Raw genomic sequence first — 21,566 nt, 5'->3', positions numbered from 1 at the left:
GGTACTCGAGATCACGTACTCGCCACCGGCAGCATCATGTATGCCCGTTCCTGCAAAAAGCAGGAGGAATCAGCAGCGATCAACGAAGTGCCCGGCCTAGGCGCAATCGACCCCGCGAGATTGGTCTCTTGCTAGCTCCTAGACGACGCAGGCGAGGGCGAGATTGTCCTCTTGCTAGCCAGTGAACGTACACCTCCCGTCAGTCGGCGGCGCCACCGCCACCGCCACCGTAGGGATCGACGCCACCGCAACGTGGTAGATAATCATGTTTGGTTGTTTTGCACGAAGGAAAATCATAACCTTTTGATGAGAATAATTTCTTATTTGATTTGATTTAATTGATTGATAGTAGTTTCCTTTTGCATGCAAGAAAGTTATATCACAACAGGCGTGATGGTTGCGCGAGGGAGCACTTTCTTTTGCATGGAAGGAAACTGCCATGATTGCCACCGCACGCGGGTCTCATGCAAGGAAAATCAACAACTGCATGCAAGGAAAATCAACAACTGCCGTGATTGTCGCACGGAGGTGGGATCGATCGCATGGGGTGGCAGACGGACGAACCAAGACAATTATCGTATAAAAATAATGTCCACACTTTGTTCTTTTTAATCGTATATAGGAGATTTGTCCTCAGGTAGTGGCTCAACTGCTCGGTGAGAGCGAAACATGGCTAATCGAGGCCCTTTTCTTGCTTTAGTTTGCAGTACAGTAGTGCCTGCAATTGCGCACTTCTTTCCTATGATTCCAAGAGTGCTTCATGCCTTTAATCTTGACAGATTTAGTGATCTTTCAAATCCTGCTCTGTGCAATTCGGGAACCCGTTTTCTTTTGGCATGACCGCACACTAGTTAGACAGGGACTGCTGCTTAGAGGTCACATTATTACTACTAGCTAGTTGTTTTCCTCCCCTTTTATTATGCACCTAGTCATCTCCTTTTCCTTGCTCATGTGTGCTTGGCAGTTAGCACCTGTAAGAGGCTAGGATACTTCGTGGATGCGTGCTTCCCCCAATAGAAGCTCAGAATCCATGTAAAATCTTCTCACCATTGTGAAGAGGTGATGCCATGATGTCGAAAGATGAGCCTCACCCAGTCACCTGTGGTCACTGGTCTTGGGTTTTCAAACTGGAAATTTCCCTTGCTCCTGGTGTGCTCAAAGAAAACTTCCTAAACCTGCTCCTTTGGCCGGCATTATATTTGCTAATTTGTTTAGCATTGCTTAGCTTGTTGGAAACCGAGGCTGATTGGTATGAAGTATAAACAACGTGACATAATATTCTAGTCCGTACTGCTCAAACAACTCCCGCTGTCCCATGTTGAATTATAATTTTTCAGGTCACGGGCGTCCATATTGTCATATGTGTACATACGTAGGAGTCATCTTAGTAGACACTGGACAGATCCTAAGTTAGTGGTTTGACTAATCATAGATGCCCTTAAGAAAATCTTTACAACTTTGCTCTAAACCTGTCACCTTATTTATCTATTTGTTTATCTTAAGGTTCCATGTCCTTTCCCTGAATATTTCCTTACCTGGCTTACCTGCTTACTCCTTGTATTCTGTTCTTATACTTTAGTCGTTTCCTTTTATTCTGAATTAGTTTGCAGTATGTTTTACTCATCACTGTTTTATAGGAGCCATACTCAGCTTTTTAGAAAGTGCCAAGACAGTAATAGGGTTAACCTTTATATGCCACCACATATTCTCCAATGCATCTACAATGTGCTAGTTTCGCGCCAATCATCTAGCAGCTTCATGATATTAGGTATACTTGCCATTGTAATTACTTTTCTATCGTGTTGTAGCGAACCTCCTCTTAGGCTTCTTTGCACCATTTGTGCTGAAAATCTTAAATGGACTTGAGTGCCGTGAAGTACCAAATGTTCGTGCAACGATCTCTTAGGATAAATGTATTCGATAGCCAAAATGTCAGCCTATATCAAAATTAGGTTCTTACTTCTTAAATTTTGATCCGAAAGAATTGATGCTAACAACAATAAGGGAAACAAGCGGTAGAGCGTAGTCATAATTTACCTTGAAACATCATTGCCACGAGATTTTGAAACAAGCAGAAGCCCAGAAATTGATTTTTTGCAACTGAAGCTTTCCTATCTGAGGACAAAAATTTTGATGTATGAATGTAAATCTTAGATAAATGGGGAGCTAGCGTATGAAACTCTAGCACCACAGAGTAGAGAGAAACCTCAAGAGCAGCCTCATTATTTTCATACGAAATTTAGTTGCCATTATCAGCTAGGTTTTCTTCAATATTAGCAATTCCATAGTCAGTGCCCCAAATCTGATCACATTTCAGAGTTTCATCCAAATATCGATCTCCTTTACCTCTTCAGTGGCTTTACCTTCAATCTCTCTGTCTTCAATGGCATTACCATTAGTTACTTTGCTCTAAATAGGTTTATCATTAGTGACTTGACATTCAACGGTCTTATCATCCTTTATTCCGTCCTCAATGTCCTCATCATTCTTTGCTCTGTCTCAACAGCTTTGTCATCGGTGGCTCTGCCTTCAACAGTGCTATCATCCTTGATTCTGCCCTCAACTGCTTTATCATCTGCGGGTTATTAGTAAAAAAAGAAAAAATCCATCTCAAAGAAAAAAGGAACAACTTACACCATTTAAACATAAAAAGATCAGACAAATATTAAAGCAATGTATATTAGTATGATTGTTATTTTACATCTACAGGCAACAAATCACGAATGAATCATTGATGTCTAATGGAATGCATAAATAACAAGCGCCATAGTTATAAATTAAGTCTGTTGAGCTAAAGAAAACAGGGAGACAAAAAACAACAATTTCCCTTGCTTATCTGAACAATCCAACAGTTGCTGCTGCTTTCACTTCACCAATAGAAGATAAATATCAAGTCACTGCTAGTTTCTTCCAAACTGTCATGCCTGCTTGTTCACATAGGTGGAAACATCATCACAAGATTATGTAAATTCGATTAGCATTCTATCTCTTTCTAGCAAGAAGCCAATTATGGCTACTAGCTCAAGATTATGATTTAGTAGTACATACTACCACCTTATTAATTCTAGAGCTCAGAGAAATAATGTGGTAAGATATTTCACTACCTTAAATAGTCCCTGTTTGTATTATTATCAGCAATAATCTTAGTATTTTTTATGAAACTATCCGAATGTACAAAATTACACGCGACAATCGAGTCATGCAAAGATTAGATAGAAAATATCAACGGTGTATGAACCCCATCATCTTCTTCCTCATCATCGTCCCCAGCATCATCCTGCTCAATGGCTCGCCATGGTACAGCGGCAGATTAAGCACCATACAAAAATAGGAAAAAAAGATTATCAAGGTTGACTGAATTTTGACACTGGTCTATACACCCACAATCACCGATTTCAACGAGCGCCATCAGCCTATCGGCAACGTCGAGCTCCTCGGTGTCCTACAGGGGGCACGCGAAGGCCTCGAGATCACGTACTCGCCACCGACAGCATCATGTATGCCCGTTCCTACAAAAAGCAGGAGGAATCGGCAGCGATCAGTGAAGTGCCCGGCTTGGGCGCAATCGACCTCGCGAGATTGGCCTCTTGCTAGCTCCTGGATGACGCGGGCGAGGGCGAGATTGTCCTCTTGCTAGCTGAGGCCAGTGAATGGCCACCTCCCGTCAGCCGGCGGCGTCACCGCCACCGCCACCGCAGGGATCGACCGCCACCGCAACGTGGTAGATAATCATGTTCGGTTGTTTTGCACGAAGGAAAATCATAACCTCTTGATGAGAATAATTTCTTATTTGATTTGATTTAATTGATTGATAGTAGTTTCCTTTTGCATGCAAGAAAGTTATATCACAACAGGCATGATGGTCATGTGAGGGAGCACTTTCTTTTTGCATGGAAGGAAACTGCCATGATTACCACCGCACGCGGGTCTCATGCAAGGAAAATCAACAAGTGCATGCAAGGAAAATCAACAACTACCGTGATTGTCGCACGAAGGTGGGATCGATCGCATGGGGTGGCAGACGGACGAACCAAGATAATTATCGTATCAAAATGATGTCCACACTTCGTTCTTTTTAGTTGTAGGTAGGAGATTTGTCCTCAGGTAGTGGCTCAACTGCTCGGTGAGAGCGAAACATGGCTAAGCAAAGCCTAAAGAAGGGGTTATTGTCAGCAGCAATGGTTTCCGTTGTCTGAAGGAGTTCTACTTCACCTGTTGGGAAATTGGTACAGGGCTGACTTTTGAACCAGGAGCCATGCCAATGCTTGAAAAACTCCGGATTCCATTCAACGCACATGGTGTGTGCTCTTTGCACGGTGTTCTGGATTTTGGAATCTGGCACCTCTCTTCCCTAAGGCATATCCAAGTTGAGATTATTTGTCATGGTGCGTGGCTTAAGGAGGTGGAGGCCGTTGAGGAATCTGTCAAGAATGCAGCCAGCAACCTTTCTGATGAGCTCTTCCTTGATGTAAGAAGATGGGATGAAGAAGAGATTTTGAAGGACGGGGAGCATAAACTGGAGGAAGAGGAGTTCAGTTCTTATGATTCAAAGCATAACTCATTGTTGAGGTTTGATTTCTTCTCTTAATCACAAGTATCCGCATGTATTTCTGTCTTTCTACTTACTAGCGCTTATGAAGAGCTGCTGCACAATCATGCAAACAAATTAGTGGTCCATTTTATTCAGTGAAATAATAATTTGTTTTCCCATTTTCAAATTTGAAGTTAAATATACTAGATGCAACTGCAAGCATTTTGGAACCCTGCTCCTCTGATTACTTGGCCCTTAAATCCTAGCTTAATTCTTCTCTAACTGCTCTGCCCTTCAAATTTGAAGCTTTCTAACAGCTGGTTACCGCGAGGGGGGTGCGCTCAAATTTGAAGATTTTCTGTAATCCTTACAATGTCCTTTGCAGAAACAGCAGCGGCAGGTGCAGCATGGCAGGAGACGAGGAAACAAAAGGTTGATACTGTCTTTTCTTTACGCCAAAAGAAGAAGATGACCGTTTTTGAACTTCAATGTACTTTTATTATTTAGAGATCATTTTGTGTCAAGTTGTTCTTTTGTACAAACTATTGTTTTCTTTGATATATATCAGATATGAGGCACTCTCTTGAGTGTCTTTCTCAAAAAAAAATGCAATTGCCCCTCAAACCATCTGATCAATCATTCTCAATGCTGCTACACATTCGATCAAGAACTGTCTGCTCCCACATACATTTTCTTAGAATACGTACGTATGTAGGAGAACCACAATGTGTCCTTGTGTTAAGAACGAGTAAAAGTCGAATCACTTTCTGCCAATGCAAGATGCGCTGGACATTCGTCAATTCACGGTTTATACATGCATAAACCGAATTTTAGGAGTAGCTACTAGGAACACGATGAAATGAACAAGTAAACTCAGAGAACTCGAGCTTCTAATCAGAACTTGTGCTCCGTAAAAAAACATCACATGAATCTTCTGTGTTCGAAATGATGAACAATTCCTCTCCGGCTCTTTACACACATAAAAAAACGCCCCACAAGGGGGCCCACGCCGCTCAGAACACCCTGAACGTCACCCTCTGGTTTGGATGCCTAGCCGACACCGGGAGGACGAGGACACCCGAAATAAGGCAATAGAAGGTGAGGAGGGAGATACAACACCCGATCTACTTTTGAAACATTGAGATGCTACACTTGCAACATACGTCTGAAAGCAGATGAAACTCTTGCAAAACACGTAAAAAAAACACTTGAAATCATTGTAAAACATACGCAACATCCAGATAAAACACTTGCAACATCCAAATAAACACACTTGCAACATATGTCTGAAAAAACAGATGAAACATTGGGAGCAGAAAAGCTTGCAACATGTCTCTAAAACACTTGCAACATCCCGATCTATTTTTGCAACATCCATATAAACACAACTGAAACACTTGAAACAAAGCATTTGCAACATGGGGGGGGGGGGGGGGGGGAGAGGTCAGGGACGGTCGATTCCGGGTGTCGGGGTGGGAGCCGATAGCGAGCGAGCACCACCAGCACTACCCGCGCTCGTGGGTGCCCTTGGCTCGGGCCAGGACGACCCGAGGCACCCCGGCACGTGTGCCCAGCGGGCATCGGCATGGGTAGCGGCGGCGGCCCCATGATGGCGAGGCATCCCGACGACACTGGGGTTTAGGAAGAGGCGGGGGTGGCACTGCGCAAGCTGAGGAAGGAGGCAGCGTGGTCGGCTTAGATGGAGGAAGGAGGCAGCGGTGGCGCTCTGTGATTTCCAAGAGACATGGAGGGGGAGAGAGGGTAAGTCTGAGTGGCTACTTGAGAGGGTGGTATCGAACGTGGTGGATATAATAATATGGACAACATGAGGCCGCCCGACCTTTGGACGCTCTAATCATAGTTTTACCGTAAAAAAAAGAAAACTGTCTGTTGGGCTTGATGGTCTACGTTAAAACGAGAGAATGGGCCCTGTATAACGGATCCGTAACCTGCGGCCCACTTCAGTGACAAAAAGGGCCTTGGACGTAAAGGCAAGAGGATAGGCGATCCACGGACAACGGACCGGCCCATCTCGTCCTTGCGGCGGCGGCGTCCTTCGCCACTCCAGGTTCAGGTGGGTGGGCGGCCGCAACCAGAGCCGAGCCCGACTCGTGCCGACGAGGAGAGAGCTCGGGAGGCGGCGGAGAGAAGGGAGGAAATCCCCGGGAGGGAGGAAGGAAGCCAAAGCCCCCCCAAGGTTGCGGCGCTGCCGTAGCACCGGCGGGTGAGGCAAGATGGTGAAGGCACGGATGACGACGACGGACGTGGCGGCGGAGGTCAAGTGCCTCCGCCGCCTCATCGGCATGCGCCTCGCCAACGTCTACGACATCACCCCCAAGGTTAGCTGGCTCCCCGTCCCCTGCCTTCGCTGCTCCGCCCGCCGCGAACCCTAGCCACCGCCCCGCTTGGGCGCAGGTTGGATGGGAAGGGGCTTCTCCTTGGGCCCCCGCCGCCGCGATCGGTAGAGGCGTGGCGTAGGAGGCGATTCTGTAATCTGTACTGGATTTCAGTCTGCTCGACCAGTGGTGCTGCCACTTAGCAAACTTTAGCGTGAGCCCAGGGCATAGAGAACCCCTTAGTTTGATGCGCCACTGGTGACTCCGTATGCTATGAGATTTTCCTTGTGTTATTTTTTCAGTAGTTGATGTAGCCTGTGCTTCCACTCGTAAGATATGACATAATCAATAGATTACGCTATGAACTGGCTCGCTGAGGCTCTTGATGCACATTTTAGGTGCAGTTTTGTGGGATACAAGATCCTTGTGTGTCGCTTCAATAGTATTTTGTGAGGATCAACCTGGTGGTTCTTGCCTTTCGATCTGTTCTGAGTTCTGAGTAAGGCTTAGCTGCCTCAATTCTTTGGGCCATTAATAAAAGTATTGTATTACCAGTACATCATACAAACAGATCATATTGTTCTCGGCAGTCTCACACATCGTAGTTGTGTTTTTACTATATATGATGATGATACTAGTACAGAACTACAGATGTAATTTCAGTAACATCTTTCTGCACTTGGACAGACGTACCTTTTCAAGCTTATGAACAGCAGTGGGATTACTGAATCAGGGGAAAGCGAGAGGGTCTTGTTGCTCATGGAGAGTGGTGTCAGGTTCCACACCACCCAATACGTCCGGTGAGATTCTACTCACTGCCCTGATCGATGTTTGCTTCATCACCCTGTTCTGGAACACTAATGCCTACACCCTTGTGTGTATGCATTTCCGCAGCGACAAGAGCACCACCCCCTCGGGTTTCACTCTGAAACTACGAAAGCACATTCGTAACAAGAGACTTGAAGATGTCCGTATGCTCGGATATGACAGGGTATTGCTCCAGTTTCGCTTCCTCAGATAAACATTTCACGCCAGCAGCTTTGTATTGTTGTTCGTTGGCCATTTAATTGAGCCCATTTTTCTTGTCGGTGCAGATTATCCTTTTCCAATTTGGGCTTGGCAGTAATGCACATTTCATAATTCTGGAGCTCTATGCACAAGGAAATATTCTTCTCACAGATTCAGAATACACAGTGATGACACTACTACGTTCTCACAGGTTGTTGCCTGATTGATAAGTTGTACTTAGTATGTACTACCATTGCTGCAGCAGTATTGACCAAGGACAAGAAAATATCAGAGTTAACATGCAATGCAAGGATGCTCTTTACTTTTCTTTCATATATACTGTGTTCATTGTATTTATTTTCTATTGTATGGATCACAGAGATGACAACAAAGGATTGGCCATCATGTCACGTCATCGCTATCCAGTAGAAGCTTGCCGTGTTTTTGGCAGGACTGAGTTTGCAAAGTTAACGGACATGTTGACCGTGCCTGATAAGGCTGATGATAAAGAGGAAATTACAACTGGATCAACTGATGCTCAGGAACCTTCTCAATCTACCAATGATGAAGTGTTGGTAACTGAAATATCTGAAAAATCACTGAGTAGAAAAGAAAAGAAGGCCACTGCAAAAGCTAAGCAGTCTGGTTCAAATGCAAAAGCAAATAATGGTGCTCAATCCAATAAAGCTACCCTGAAGACAATTCTTGGTGAGGCACTGGCTTATGGCCCTGCACTAGCGGAGCATATCATATTGGATGCTGGTTTGGTTCCAAGTACAAAGGTTGGGAAAGATCCAGAGAGTACTATCGATGACAACACTGTTCAGGCTTTAATGGAATCTATTACAAGGTTTGAGGACTGGCTTGTAGATATTATATCTGGCCAAAAGGTTCCTGAGGGTTATATTCTCATGCAGAATAAGATTACCGCAAAGAAGAACCTCACACCCTCGGAAGAGGCTTCAACTAATCATAAGGTCTGTATAATTTACTCCTTGCCTGGTTTGTTACTGTTGTGGAACTGAGTGAGCAGATTTACATTTTTTGTTTTATGCACAAGAAATGTTTGTTGCCCACAATATCATATATGCTTGTTTATTATTAGGCACTGGCACTTGCACGTTACCATCTGATTGAGCCCTTGATATAATGTTTTGATAGTTAACTGTTTTGACTTCCTGTATGCAAAAAAAAAAAAAAAAAAAAAAAAAAACTCGGCCTGCAAGGGGTCATGACCGCCCCCCGGGTATTGTGCTTAAGAAGAAGGACTCCTGTATGCAGATATATGATGAATATTGCCCTATTCTGCTGAACCAATTCAAGTCAAGGGAATATAATGAATTTGCGACATTTGATGCGGCACTAGATGAGTTCTACAGCAAAATAGAAAGTCAAAAGGTGAATCAACAGCAGAAAGCAAAAGAAGAATCTGCAGCTCAGAGGCTGAATAAAATAAAATTGGATCAGGTACCTCACCTCACTTTTAATGCACATATGCAATTCACCTATTGCATTTCTCATAGTATTTCTCTTGCCGTTGGGGGTTATTATTACTTGTTTGATGCATATGTTAGGAGATATGATAGTCCATTCCTCTGTTCTGCCATGCAGGAGAATCGTGTGCATACATTGAGGAAGGAAGTGGACCATTGTGTCAAAATGGCAGAACTAATTGAATACAATTTAGAGGATGTAGATGCAGCAATTTTGGCTGTGCGTGTTTCTCTTGCAAATGAAATGAGTTGGGAAGCTCTTACTCGCATGATTAAAGAGGAAAGAAAGGCTGGAAACCCGGTAGCAGGCCTTATTGATAAACTAAATTTTGAAAGAAATTGTATCACTCTACTCTTGAGCAATAATCTTGATGACATGGACGAGGATGAAAAAACTGCACCTGTGGAAAAGGTATGTTATACAGATGCATATGGAATTGTGTTGGCACTTTCTAATTTATGGTTCTTTGTATATGATGTTCCTGGGAGGAGATTTAGTCATGTGTCTGTTTTGGTTAGTTAAACTTTTTTTACCTTTTTTTAAAGACAGCCATGTAAAGTACTTTACTTGATAAGCACCACCCCTATCGTGGGGTGTTATATGTCGCACATGCGACTGGAACTCATCTTGTCGTGCACCTATGCTGAGATCCTAACATTTTTCTTCTGCTGCTGCTGGAACAATTTTTTTTTGTGGAACAAGTTTTTTCTTTGCTGGGACAAAAGGATAAAAGTTGTTCCAGTTGGGGAAATTTTTTTATTCCACCGAGAAGGGAAAAGGAAATGTTCCATTATTCAAAGAAAAAAATGTTGTACTTGGGTAGAAAAAATGTTTAACAAAGAAGAAAACTAATGTTTCATCCAAAAAAATGTTTGGATCAATGACTTCTAGTTACATATGCGACAAGCAACGTGTAGTATTTCTCGGTACACCCACAGGCCACATCATGGTGCTAAGTACTTTACTACTTTTCATGATTTTATTTAATTTATGCTGACCCATAAACTCGTGATACATTTTTGGTCTTTTTACATGTACCTACTATATTTCAGTAGTTAACTTACAATGCAATATCGTTATCTTCACATTGTTTTCTTATCAACTTGAGTCTTTTTTATTCCTGTAGGTAGAGGTTGATATAGCACTTTCTGCACATGCTAATGCAAGACGGTGGTATGAAATGAAGAAGAAACAGGAAAGTAAACAAGAGAAGACTATCACAGCTCATGACAAAGCATTTAAAGCAGCTGAGAAGAAGACACGCCTTCAGCTTGCTCAGGTACTTTTTTATAACATAGACGTAGACTTGTATTGCAACGCAAAAATTGATTGTTGATATTTGGTCCCTGTTAAGATTCAGATTTTTTGGGGCCCTGCACAAAAAACCTTATGCTATATGTTACTGTTGAAAAAACCCAACAATATTCAGTTGGTTTTCATCCCAGATAGCAGAGGCATAGTTCATAAGAATGGCTGATAATTAAATGAAAGGCAAACCTGCCTTTGGAAGCAATTATTTTGTCTTTTGGTTTGTTTCGATGGTGACATAACTTTTATACCTGGACACCTGTAGGAAAAAACGGTAGCTGCAATCACTCATATGCGCAAAGTTCACTGGTTTGAGAAATTCAATTGGTTCATCAGTAGTGAAAACTACTTGATTATCAGTGGCCGAGATGCTCAACAAAACGAGTTGATTGTGAAACGCTATATGTCCAAAGGAGATCTGTAAGTATCTTTATTCCTGTTTAGAATGCTTCTATTTAATTTTTAATATTGATATATGAAGGTACACATAAAATATAAAACTATGCTGGTATGCCACAAGAAGTCCTTCAATGTCATTGATAACGTGTGCTAACATATATTTTCTACAGTAAGCATGCAGTCAAGAGTACAATTTTTTTAAAAAAATGACTCTTTAACTTTGACCATTAATTAAGAAAAAATATTTGGATTGATCATATAGAGTAGTATTGCTGGATTCGTTGTAAAGTCTTTTTTTTTTTCATATTATCATGTTAATGCATTTATTTTTCACAATGTGTCATATTTTACAATTGATCATCGAAAAAATATAACTTCCACTGTCTCATAAGTTTTGTATTGCTGTGATATGTGAATTTGTGATAGAAGCAACTGGTTGATTTTGGATCTTGAATAGGTATGTGCATGCCGAGTTACATGGAGCTTCCAGTACTATAATCAAGAATCACAAACCTGACACTCCTATTCCACCGTTAACATTAAACCAAGCAGGATGCTTCACTGTGAGTTAAAGATTATTTCTAAACATTTAGGATAATACCTTTAAAAAGTCAGTGCTCATATGATCTGGGCTTCTTGCTTCAGGTTTGCCACAGCAAAGCATGGGATTCAAAAATTGTTACAAGTGCTTGGTGGGTGTATCCACATCAAGTTAGCAAGACAGCTCCTACTGGCGAGTACCTTACTGTTGGTAGTTTTATGATCCGTGGCAAGAAAAATTTTCTTCCACCTCACCCCCTTGTTATGGGCTTTGGTATACTCTTCCGCTTGGATGAGAGCTCCTTGGCATCTCATCTGAATGAAAGGAGGGTTAGGGGTGAAGATGAGGCCCTCCAAGAAATGGAAGCAGAGTCTCGCAAGAAGCAAAGTAACCCTGAATCTGATGAAGAAATTGGTAGTGATGAAGGTGCAAACAAGGAAACTCATGGAGATGAAACAAGCGGGCAAACTACAAACATTCAACAAAATAATGATCTTGAGCTTCCTGATCTCTCTAGTAATATTGGTACTGCCAACTCAACTGAACTTCTTCCTGAAATCCAAGCTGAGGAAACCTTGGACAATGGAAGTTCCATTTCTAAGGAAGAAACAATCCAATCTGAGGAAACCTTGGACAATGGAAGTTCTGTTTCTAAGGAAGAAACAATCGAAGCTTCTGTTTCATCTCAACTTGATGATCTGCTAGATAAGACTCTTCGCCTTGGCCCTGCAAAGGTGTCAGGTAAAAGCTCTTTGCTCACCAGCACCCCTTCAAGTTTAGCAGAAGATGACGATGATCTTGAAGTGAAAAGGCCAACTATAAGAGACAAACCACACATATCGAAAGCAGAGAGAAGAAAATTGAAGAAGGGCCAAGTTAATGGTGAAACTGCTACTGATTCTCAAAATGGTGAAGCTGTAGAAACACTAGGTACTTCAAAGCAAGAAAAGGGAAAGGCAGACACAAAGGCTACTGATTCTAAAGCAAGTCAGCCAGGTAATTCACAGCAAGAAAAAGGAAAGGCAAACTCAAAGGCAACTGGTTCTAAATTAAGCCAGCCAGGTAATTCACAGCAAGAAAAGGGCAAGGGAAGCACTCAGGCTGCTAATGCTAAAGTAAGCCGTGGACAGAAAGGGAAGCTTAAGAAGATTAAAGAGAAATATGCAGAGCAGGATGAAGAAGAAAGGGAGATCCGTATGGCATTGCTTGCGGTAATAACATCATTTATATTCTTTCCTATTTTATTGTCCTTCCTTTTTGTGCTGCAAGTTTTAACATTTTCCCTTGTACCTGTCATGCTAGTCATCTGGGAAAGCATTGCGGAAGGACAAACCTTCACAAGATGAAGAAACCTCTGTTAAAGAATCAAAACCATCAGCTGGTACTTTGACATTTTCCTCTCATTTTCAGGCTTCTATTTGTGATAAGTAGCTCCTTGAGTGGATAGTGATTACTGCCTTTTGTTCTTCCTATTCTGTACAATAGCAATTTTGCCAGAATGTTCTGTTGATCAGTCTTTTGATAGTTGATTACTTTTATTTCAAATAGTATACAATGTTAGTTTGCTGAATAATGTTCTCTCATGTTGAACTGGAAAATGAAAGTTTTAGTGTGAAGTATCATTTTTTCATGTTTGACAGTTCAAAACATTCACACCCTGTACTCTTACAGGTGAAGATGACTCGTCAAAAATATGTTATAAATGCAAAAAAGCAGGACATCTTTCTCGCGATTGCCCAGAAAGCACATCTGAGGTGGACCGAAATGATGGTAGCATTAGTAGAAGCAGAGATGTTATGGGTACCAATACTGCGCCTGCTGGTGGCAATAGTCCCATGGACGAAGACGATGTTCAAGAAATTGGTGATGAAGAGAGAGAAAAGTTGATTGATTTGGACTACTTAACTGGAAACCCACTACCGAGTGATATTTTGCTATATGCTGTACCTGTGTGCGCCCCTTACAACGCATTGCAGACATACAAATATCGTGTAAAGATTACCCCAGGCACTGCAAAGAAAGGGAAAGGTATGCTTCTTTTATCAGTTCAGGACAATCAACCGACAAAAAAAGTTTATTAGCTTCACCCTTTCTTTTCATTTTCCCCTGGTATATCAGTTGCCCTGATGCTCAAGTATGTTGGTTTCAGCTGCCAAAACTGCTATGAGCTTGTTCCTGCACACACCTGATGCCACCAACCATGAGAAGGAGCTCATGAAGGCATGCACAGACCCTGAGCTGGTGGCTGCAATCGTCGGGAATGCCAAGATCACAGCGCCTGGCCTCACACAACTGAAGCAGAAACAGAAGCAGAAGGTGAAGAAGTCTGCAAAACAGAACTAATGTGAAATTGGTGGGCCCGAAGAACTGAAGTTCCGACCCATTCTTGATTCGCGGGAAGTGAAGCTGTCTTTGCAGAAAGTATGTAGATGTGGTTTGTCACTCGAGGCACATTTGGAGGTCGCAGCCTCGCAGGGAGTACATTTTGATGCTTGTAGAGTGTAAACATCCCTCTGGCGTCATACTGGTGAGTGGTGAGGCCAGGATGCAATGCAAGGAGGCAGCGGCAGGCACGTAGGACCCAAGTTGCACGTCCATGATACAATGGCAATATTAAACTTCTTATATAGACACCTTATGTAAAAAAGCATAGATTTCATATGCAATTGATTGGTTCTATATTTTTTTTGTGACATCTTGATATGAATTCTGCACATGCATTCCATTTGCAACTGGTTATTCCCACTAGACATGAATGGAAGCAGATTAAGGCTTTGCACATTTGCAAACAAGGTACATGTGATATGAACATTTCTGCTGATACAAAGGTCCCGAACAAGGGAAAATTTAAAGACTGCAATTACAATTTTGCTTTGTATCAGCTATAAAAAAAACATCTGCACTCTACAATAGACAAACCATTGCAAACATCTACACTCTACAATAGACAAACCATTGCAATATTTAGCTACGCCGTCTTGATGACCCTGAAGGAGTCCATGACTCTTCTGAGGTCGTCCTCTTCCTGCATGAACACCTGCTCCGGCGTCTGCAGCCGGAGCTCGTAGAGCCGCTTGTTCTCGACGCCGAGCACTGACAGGTATCGGCGGTCCCACTCCAGGCTCTGCACCCTGTCCTGTGGCATCACCGCCAGCTCGTTGTTGCTCGCATAGGATTTTATGTTCACCTGCAGTTAAACCACAAGCACATATAGAATTCAGATTCTGATTTGTACTAGCCTAAGCCATATCTTCACTCTGAAGCTCGTTTCTCTGAATCTCAAACGAAATTTGCAGCAGCTCTGTCTGTTTCATCTCACCTCAACTTCGTAGTAGAGCTTGCCATCGTCAGCGACCTTGGACACCGCCGACAGGACGTTGGATTCACGCCGAACGCCCAGCCTGGTGGACATGAACTCCGTCAGGTACTGCTTGAGAACCTTCTCTGCAGCCTTCTCCGGAGGGCCGAGATCCTCGACGCTCGTGTACTTGGACGAGGAAGGCGACGATATCTCGACCGACATGTTCTCGTCGAGGACGAAGGGGTCTCTGAAGAATATGTCCGCGCCAGCTCCCCGGACCTGGATCCAGCTCTTCGGGTACAGGAAGGTGTAGCCATCAAATATGTCGATGTACTCCCTGAATGCGCCACCGGCTGTATCTGCTAAGGTGATCTGTCTCGGACCCAAGAGCAGGATCGTCGAAGTGGAGAGCATTGTTGACAGCACATTCCTCCTGGGAACTGCAGACATCTTAGTTATTGCAGTTTATGAAGTTTTTTTTTTGAGACAAGTTGCAGTTTATGAAGTTGTGATATTGTGTAAACAAGTAACATCAAGCAATGATAAGGCTCGTCAATAATTTCTGTGTCTGTCACCGTCCAGTTTGTACCTCTTTGATTTCGTGACACGGTGCAGACACAAAATTTAAGCACAAGTGCTCCAGATTTCAGCTACCTAAGTTTCTCTCGTCTTACTTGGAATGAGTGATCTTTAAGTTAACAATGTTAAAACTGACCAAAATGTTTACTTGGAATAGGAGTGCAGACTGAAGCTTAGTATGAAACAATTCACAGCAAGTTCCAAACAGACTTTCCTCGAAAAAAAGTTCCAAACAGACTTAACGATGCAGAAACTGATAGGTAACTAAATTCTACTGTTTACATATTTGAACAGTATTATAGAATGTTTATTATTAGGATTGTGACGGCACAGCTAGTATCTTTTGGAGACTTGCTCATCTACAATGTACTTCAAACTCCTAGGCTGGCTCCTTTGATGAACACAACAATGCAGCCATGTAGGAGATAATACCATCAGCTTATTGTACTGTTCTGTTTTGACTTATTGCATGCCATAAACAAGAAAAATACTGTGGGGGCAGTCTTACCCTGCCAGACAAGTTTTCTTTTTTCTTCTACAAAAAATGCTAAAACTATCCTTATCAATCCACAACTAGCATCATGTTAATCACTGCCAGTTGCAGTAATTTCCAACCAGAAGAAGGGTAAGCTATGGTCATTCCCAGCTGGAACATATCCATGTGGCCCCGTTCGCGTGCCCTTAAACCCGGCTTGATCCACTTCTTTTTTCATCTGGAACAGTGTTTTCCTCTCACAAATTCTTCAAGAATTCCTCCAAACCATCCAAATTCCTCCATAACAAGGGCAGCCGAAAAATTGTTAGAAAAATGTGGTCAACAGGGTGAGTTATTGTCCTTCCCAACTGGAATACGTCCATGGGGAGATTTCATTAGGAAAAAATGGCCAATAAATTGGTAGTGATGCACTGATGCAACAAACAGACAACAGTGTCTACATTTCTTCGACTAGTGCAGTAACTCCCAATATCGCTGCAAATAAGGCACATGGGCATTCTTACTTCTGAATGAAACAAAGCACATAGTGACAACATATGTGATCACTATCAACATGGAAAGCTTGAAATGGTTACATAGTTATATGCACTACACGTGGAAGCAGCATGGTTGAAGTCCTTAGACGAAACCTGTATACTGAGAAACACAGGACACTGAAAATAACACGAGAAGGCCAAAGAAAGTGACTAACAAGGACTTGAAAAAACCCACATCTTGAAATGCACTGATGTAAAATGTCATGACTTGGAGAGATGTTCCATCACTCAATGGATGTGGAAATCCAACGTGAATCCCACGCTTGCAAAAGAAATATCCTTTCAGTTGGTTGCAATCATCACTTTTTCTAATTGCATCAACATTTCAAAACAGAATATAGACTGGATCCCATCAATCCTTTCAGTTATCTTGTCTGGACCATAGAGTGTAGACTGGATCTTAGTATGTAACAATTCAAAACAATTTCTAAGATTTTAAAGTTACCAACATTAAAACGGCTCTCATCAATCCTTGTCTGGAGAGTCTGGATTGTAGTGTAGACTGAACTTAACATGCAACAATTCAAAACAAGTTCCAAATAGCTAACCTAACCAAAACTGTTAGCTAACTAAATCCAACTGTTTGGCTAGTTCAATTGGATTGTACAGAATATTCAACACTAGGATAAACAGGACAAAACAGAAATTGTGACAGCACACCAGTTACTCTTGGAGCCTAAGATCTTTTGCAGTGTACTTCAAACTTGTAGGCTCCTTTGACAAACACAGAGCCGTCATGATGATATGCGGCACACTATCAACCTAATGTACTATTTCCATTTTTTACTAGTTGCATGACCCGGGACAAGTCACAACTAATACTAGCCATGCTAAAACTATCCTTAGTCCACAACACAATGTAATTCAGTGTCGATCGATTGCAGCAATTCTCCAATGAAATGCGAGAGAGCTGTCATTCCCAACTCGAACACATCTATGTGAAGTTTTGTTATTAAAAAAAGTCGGCATAAAACTGGAACTGATGCAATGAACTGTCGACATTTCTTCAGTGGTCACATTAACTCTAAGACTGCTGGAAAATAAGGCACATGCGTGCTCTGAATGGCCTATCGCAGGTGACACGAAGTCAGTTGGGAAATATGGAATCAACATCAACAAGCAAAGACTTGAAGTGGATACAACGTCAATTGGCACCATAGGAAGCAGCAACGTGGTAAATGTTGTTCGTCGTGGCCTCTAGTTAGTTACTGGGTACATGCAAAGCACTGAAAATATATAACAAGAGAAGGACAAAAGGAATGACTAAGTCAGGAAGGACCCTAGCTATCAAAATTACACGCCTTGAAAATCTGCACATGGAATGTTCCATATAATGTTTTTGGAAATCTGATGTCTGTGGATCCCACGCCTGAAGAAGAACCATACTGACTACAAGTCCAGTCGGTCAAGTAGTGATGTTGCTGTTCAGACTTTGAGACCGCACCTTTTTCTGTTAACATTCCACTCATCCACACACACACTGACTAAATGAGTGAAGGTGAGGTAAGCTAAACCGAGTGATCGGCCTCAGCTCTACAAAGAGTGGCACCCGAAATTCTTGGAGGCTCGCTCACATGACAAAGGACGACGCGCTGGAGGACGGCGGAACCAGAATGGCCAAGCACATCCGGCAAAATCAAACTAGGAAGTTCGCCTAGAATCATCCACACATCGGTACCTACCAACGACGAAACAGTCCGGCGGTCTATTTCTTGCATTGCTAACTCGAGACGCGCTGACAGATTCAACAAGCCATGGATGGTTAGGGAGAAGTGCACGCACGCGTACCGGCCGCCGGGAGACCGCCGCATGGGACGGTGACCCGAGGGAGCGCGCACGAGCGTGGGCGGACCGCCCCACATGGGACCGCCGTCGGCAACCTCAGCTCCCCAGCCGCCCTTGCTCCTACCACCATAGCCATGGCGCCTGTATCTGAAGCTCGATGGCGTGCGGCCCGGCCGTCCGTGTGGGCGCGCGCCGGCGGGGAGGTGGGCCGCAGCGAGGGCGCGGGCGTGGCGCAGGGCGAGGGCTACCCCTGCTGCGGCGGCGCACCGGCGCAGGGCGAGGGCTGCCCCTGCTGCGGTGGCGCACCTGCTGCCCCGCCCCTGTGCCGGGCCCCGCACCTGCTCCCTCTCCCTCTCTCGTTTTGCGTCGTCGAGAACGAAGACGCTTTTTTGCCTCGCTAGTCGGATGCTACGCAAATGGCTGCCGTTTCGGAACCCAAAACACTGTGCCGTATGCATTTTGCGTTTGGGTCTGCGTTTCCCTACGCCGTTGGAGACAGTCTAAGGAGACAAGCTGACTGAGGTGGTGTTTGGATAATGGGAGGATACGGAAGGTGGGAAAGCAGGCGCGTCCCGGAAAAAACATGAGGCCCAGTTGGAAACACTGAGTGGAGGTGCCAAAACAAATTTTTTTTTTGGCAAATATCAATGTATTACTTATATTACAAAGTATAGCAGCATAGACCAAGAATTATACTTGTTGTATAACCATCACTTGAGAAGTACAGGAGCATAGACCAAGATTAACTAAATAAAAATATAAAATAGGGGCTGGGCATGGAATTTACCCCATGATCTGCGTCTCCGATCTGGTCTGGATTGCGACGAACAACGAATAACGGCGAGGGCAAGGCCGAGGAATTGGAAGTCCGTCCAGGCGACGAAGGCGGAAGGGTTACCTGAAAAATTGGAATGGCCACGGCGGCTCTGTCTCTGGAAGGAAGTCACGATCGTGACTTGTGCTCCACCTCCAGCAGGCCACGTTTTTGGGCCAAGGATGACAGCTTAGGCTGGTTTTCTAATTAAAACAAAACCCAAAATTATTATTATATACTTAGGATACTTAGTAAATCTTAGGACCTATGATTTTTAGGGGCCCACTTCGGTCGCACAGCCCGCACGGGCCCGAGGACGCCCTGGGGAAAGGGAAACGAAGGGCTGTGGATATGCTTTCCCACGTTTGGTTTACATATGATGTTCCGTCACTCGATGGATGTGAAAATCCAGCATGAATCCCATGCTTTCAGAAGAAACATCCTGAGTAGAAATTCAGGCCAGTCATGTGAAGTTACAATTATTCAGAATTCAGCTACAGTTACTGAACTCAGGTTGCAAACTAGGGAAAGAACAACTCCAGATCGCAGCTATCTTATTAGGAACAAAGGTTCTGTTTCACACAGCTACACTAGCAATCTATGATCAAATTCTTACTTGGAATATTTACTATGCAGTAATCAAGAAGGTAAATTATGTTATGCTATAGTGGCGGATCTAGGATTCCGATCATGGAGGTACGGACCTAGATGACGTAATTCGCTGACGATATAATACTACAGCCAAATGACAATAAAATAGTTAGGCAGATGGATGTATTAGTTTCTTCCTGATTGGGAGCGGGAAGAAATCTTGTTTGCTTTATTGAGTATAGTACATAAAAAGCTAGATCAATGTTTCTCTTAGTGCCATGATGTTCTACAAAAATAACATTATTTATTTATCAAGTAATATACAGACGTTTTTTCTAAAACATTTTTTTGGTTATTAAACAAAATCAAGAACCAAGCTTACAAATTTATATTATTACGATGGTTTGGAAGGAAAATGAGTCAATTTTTTTTAAATAACTGATTAATTCGTTGTCATTTTTATCTTATATTTGTGTCGTGTGTATTGAACATTTTGGGTTCCCGGGCTAAAGAAGAAAGAGTGCTAGTATAGGGCTACAAGCTATTTCCCTCTTGGATGAGCACTTGAGCTTATTGCTATTTGATAAAATGTACTAGGTATGTAATATATATACTTCTCGTTTCTACAAAAAAATTGGGGGTACAGCTGTACCCCCATGCACCTATACTAGATCCGCCCCTGTTATGCTACAGCTAGTCATTAATCGGAGCATTTTTTATGTTGCATGAGAAATTTTATTTCTTTGACAACTACAGGTTTTTTGTGGGTACCTAACTACAGATTTTTTTTCTTTGACAAGCATGACACAATGAGAAATTTTATATTACCACTTTGTTGCAATAATCACGTTTTCTAATTGCATGAATATTTTTAAAGTTACCAATATTAAAACTGTTTCCTGTCAATCCTGTCAGTTATCTTGTCTGGGCTGTAGAGTGTAGACTGGATATTAGTATGCAACAATTTCCAAGCTTTTTAAGTTACCACAATTCAAAACTGTTCCCATCAATCCTATCAGTTCCTTGTCTGGACTGTACAGAGTGAACCTATTGGGAATTTAACTTCGTCACAAAACACATCCCCAAACTTTGGAGCTAAATTCTTGGGATTCCGTAACGAAATCTATTTGCAGGAAAAAGAAAAGCGAAGACAACATTTCGACTTCGTATGAAAAAGATTTGACTTCGCCAAGAAGAAGGAGAAATCAAGATAAAGAAGTCAAGACCAAAGCGAAGACAAAAGTTTAACTTCGCGGGTAAAGATTTGGCTTCGCTGATTAACGAAGACAAAGAAAAGCAGGGCAAAAATAGACTAAGACAAAAGGCAGAATTTCCCAGAAGAATAATGGCCAAATAGAGGGATGGAGACTGAAGTAGTGTAAAATGACCACTTAGCCTTTATAGTTGAAAAGGCTTGTAAATATTTGAGTTAGGGGTAAAATAGTCATTTTATGTAAGATGCGAAGACTAGGTCCCTATAAATACACATTCTGACATGTACAGTACGATCATGAAATGAATACAATTTTGTCTTGTGTTCAAACTTTGAGCTTGAGTAATTTCTTACCCAACATCTAGCGTCCACCGTTTGTGTGTGCTCGAAAACTCCCGCGACCACACGAAGCTAATGGACAGACCTAACAAGAAAGTTACCACTGGGGTAACCGAAGATGACCCACCAATAGTCAAAGACCAAAGTCTCGAAAAAGATGCACCCCAAGACCCAAGTTCTTCAAAAGCAAGCGAAGCCAAAGAACAAAGACTCAAAGAATTAGAAGAGCAAGTGCTGAGAAAGTAAAAAGAACTTGAAGAATGTCGCGCAAGAGCAAGAGAAAAGTATCTCAAAC

At 42.7% G+C, this 21,566-nt stretch overlaps 2 protein-coding genes across 6 annotated transcripts; one reads left to right on the top strand and one right to left on the bottom strand.

The window, feature by feature from the left end:
• Nucleotides 1-6,561: 6,561 nt before the first annotated feature.
• On the top strand, nt 6,562-14,377 carry LOC136509314 (uncharacterized). Its single transcript, XM_066504135.1, has 14 exons — nt 6,562-6,870; nt 7,555-7,667; nt 7,762-7,858; nt 7,962-8,086; nt 8,255-8,852; nt 9,157-9,342; nt 9,487-9,780; nt 10,496-10,648; nt 10,943-11,097; nt 11,534-11,639; nt 11,722-12,828; nt 12,920-12,998; nt 13,289-13,645; nt 13,767-14,377. The coding sequence occupies exons 1-14, from the start codon at nt 6,766-6,768 to the stop codon at nt 13,958-13,960; spliced, it is 3,669 nt and encodes a 1,222-aa protein (XP_066360232.1). The 5' UTR covers nt 6,562-6,765; the 3' UTR covers nt 13,961-14,377.
• A 6-nt stretch (nt 14,378-14,383) lies between these two features.
• LOC136509316 (psbP domain-containing protein 1, chloroplastic-like) lies at nt 14,384-19,124 on the bottom strand. Of its 5 annotated transcripts, none has more exons than XM_066504140.1 (3): nt 19,102-19,124; nt 14,937-15,351; nt 14,384-14,804 (listed from the first exon to the last, which is right to left on the bottom strand). In XM_066504140.1, exons 1-3 carry the CDS (start codon nt 19,104-19,106, stop codon nt 14,586-14,588), a joined length of 639 nt encoding a protein of 212 aa, XP_066360237.1. In that variant the 5' UTR covers nt 19,107-19,124; the 3' UTR covers nt 14,384-14,585. The 5 variants fall into 5 exon arrangements, with proteins under 5 accessions (XP_066360237.1, XP_066360233.1, XP_066360234.1 ...); XM_066504136.1 differs by lacking the exon at nt 19,102-19,124 and adding an exon at nt 18,312-18,771 and having other exon boundaries at nt 14,937-15,358; XM_066504137.1 differs by lacking the exon at nt 19,102-19,124 and adding an exon at nt 18,318-18,771 and having other exon boundaries at nt 14,937-15,358.
• Between the last annotated feature and the right edge of the window lie 2,442 nt (nt 19,125-21,566).

This window comes from Miscanthus floridulus, chromosome 15 (genome assembly GCF_019320115.1).
Source record: "Miscanthus floridulus cultivar M001 chromosome 15, ASM1932011v1, whole genome shotgun sequence".
Classification (NCBI taxonomy): Eukaryota; Viridiplantae; Streptophyta; class Magnoliopsida; order Poales; family Poaceae; genus Miscanthus; species Miscanthus floridulus.
The sequence above is the reverse complement of the archived record's forward strand: the minus strand, read 5'-3'. Positions and strand labels throughout refer to the sequence as shown.

What these genes read in the sequence shown, in the direction of transcription:
- LOC136509314 (XM_066504135.1), top strand. Translation starts at nt 6,766, where the DNA reads ATGGTGAAGGCACGGATGACGACGACGGACGTGGCGGCGGAGGTCAAG. An exon ending in AGGCTTCAACTAATCATAAG is followed by an intron (nt 8,853 to 9,156) that starts GTCTGTATAATT and finishes TCCTGTATGCAG; the next exon opens with ATATATGATGAATATTGCCC. An exon ending in ATAAAATAAAATTGGATCAG is followed by an intron (nt 9,343 to 9,486) that starts GTACCTCACCTC and finishes TCTGCCATGCAG; the next exon opens with GAGAATCGTGTGCATACATT.
- LOC136509316 (XM_066504136.1), bottom strand. Translation starts at nt 18,450, where the DNA reads ATGGCTATGGTGGTAGGAGCAAGGGCGGCTGGGGAGCTGAGGTTGCCG. An exon ending in TCTCCCGGCGGCCGGTACGC is followed by an intron (nt 15,359 to 18,311) that starts GTGCGTGCACTT and finishes AGATGTCTGCAG; the next exon opens with TTCCCAGGAGGAATGTGCTG. An exon ending in AGCTCTACTACGAAGTTGAG is followed by an intron (nt 14,805 to 14,936) that starts GTGAGATGAAAC and finishes GTTTAACTGCAG; the next exon opens with GTGAACATAAAATCCTATGC.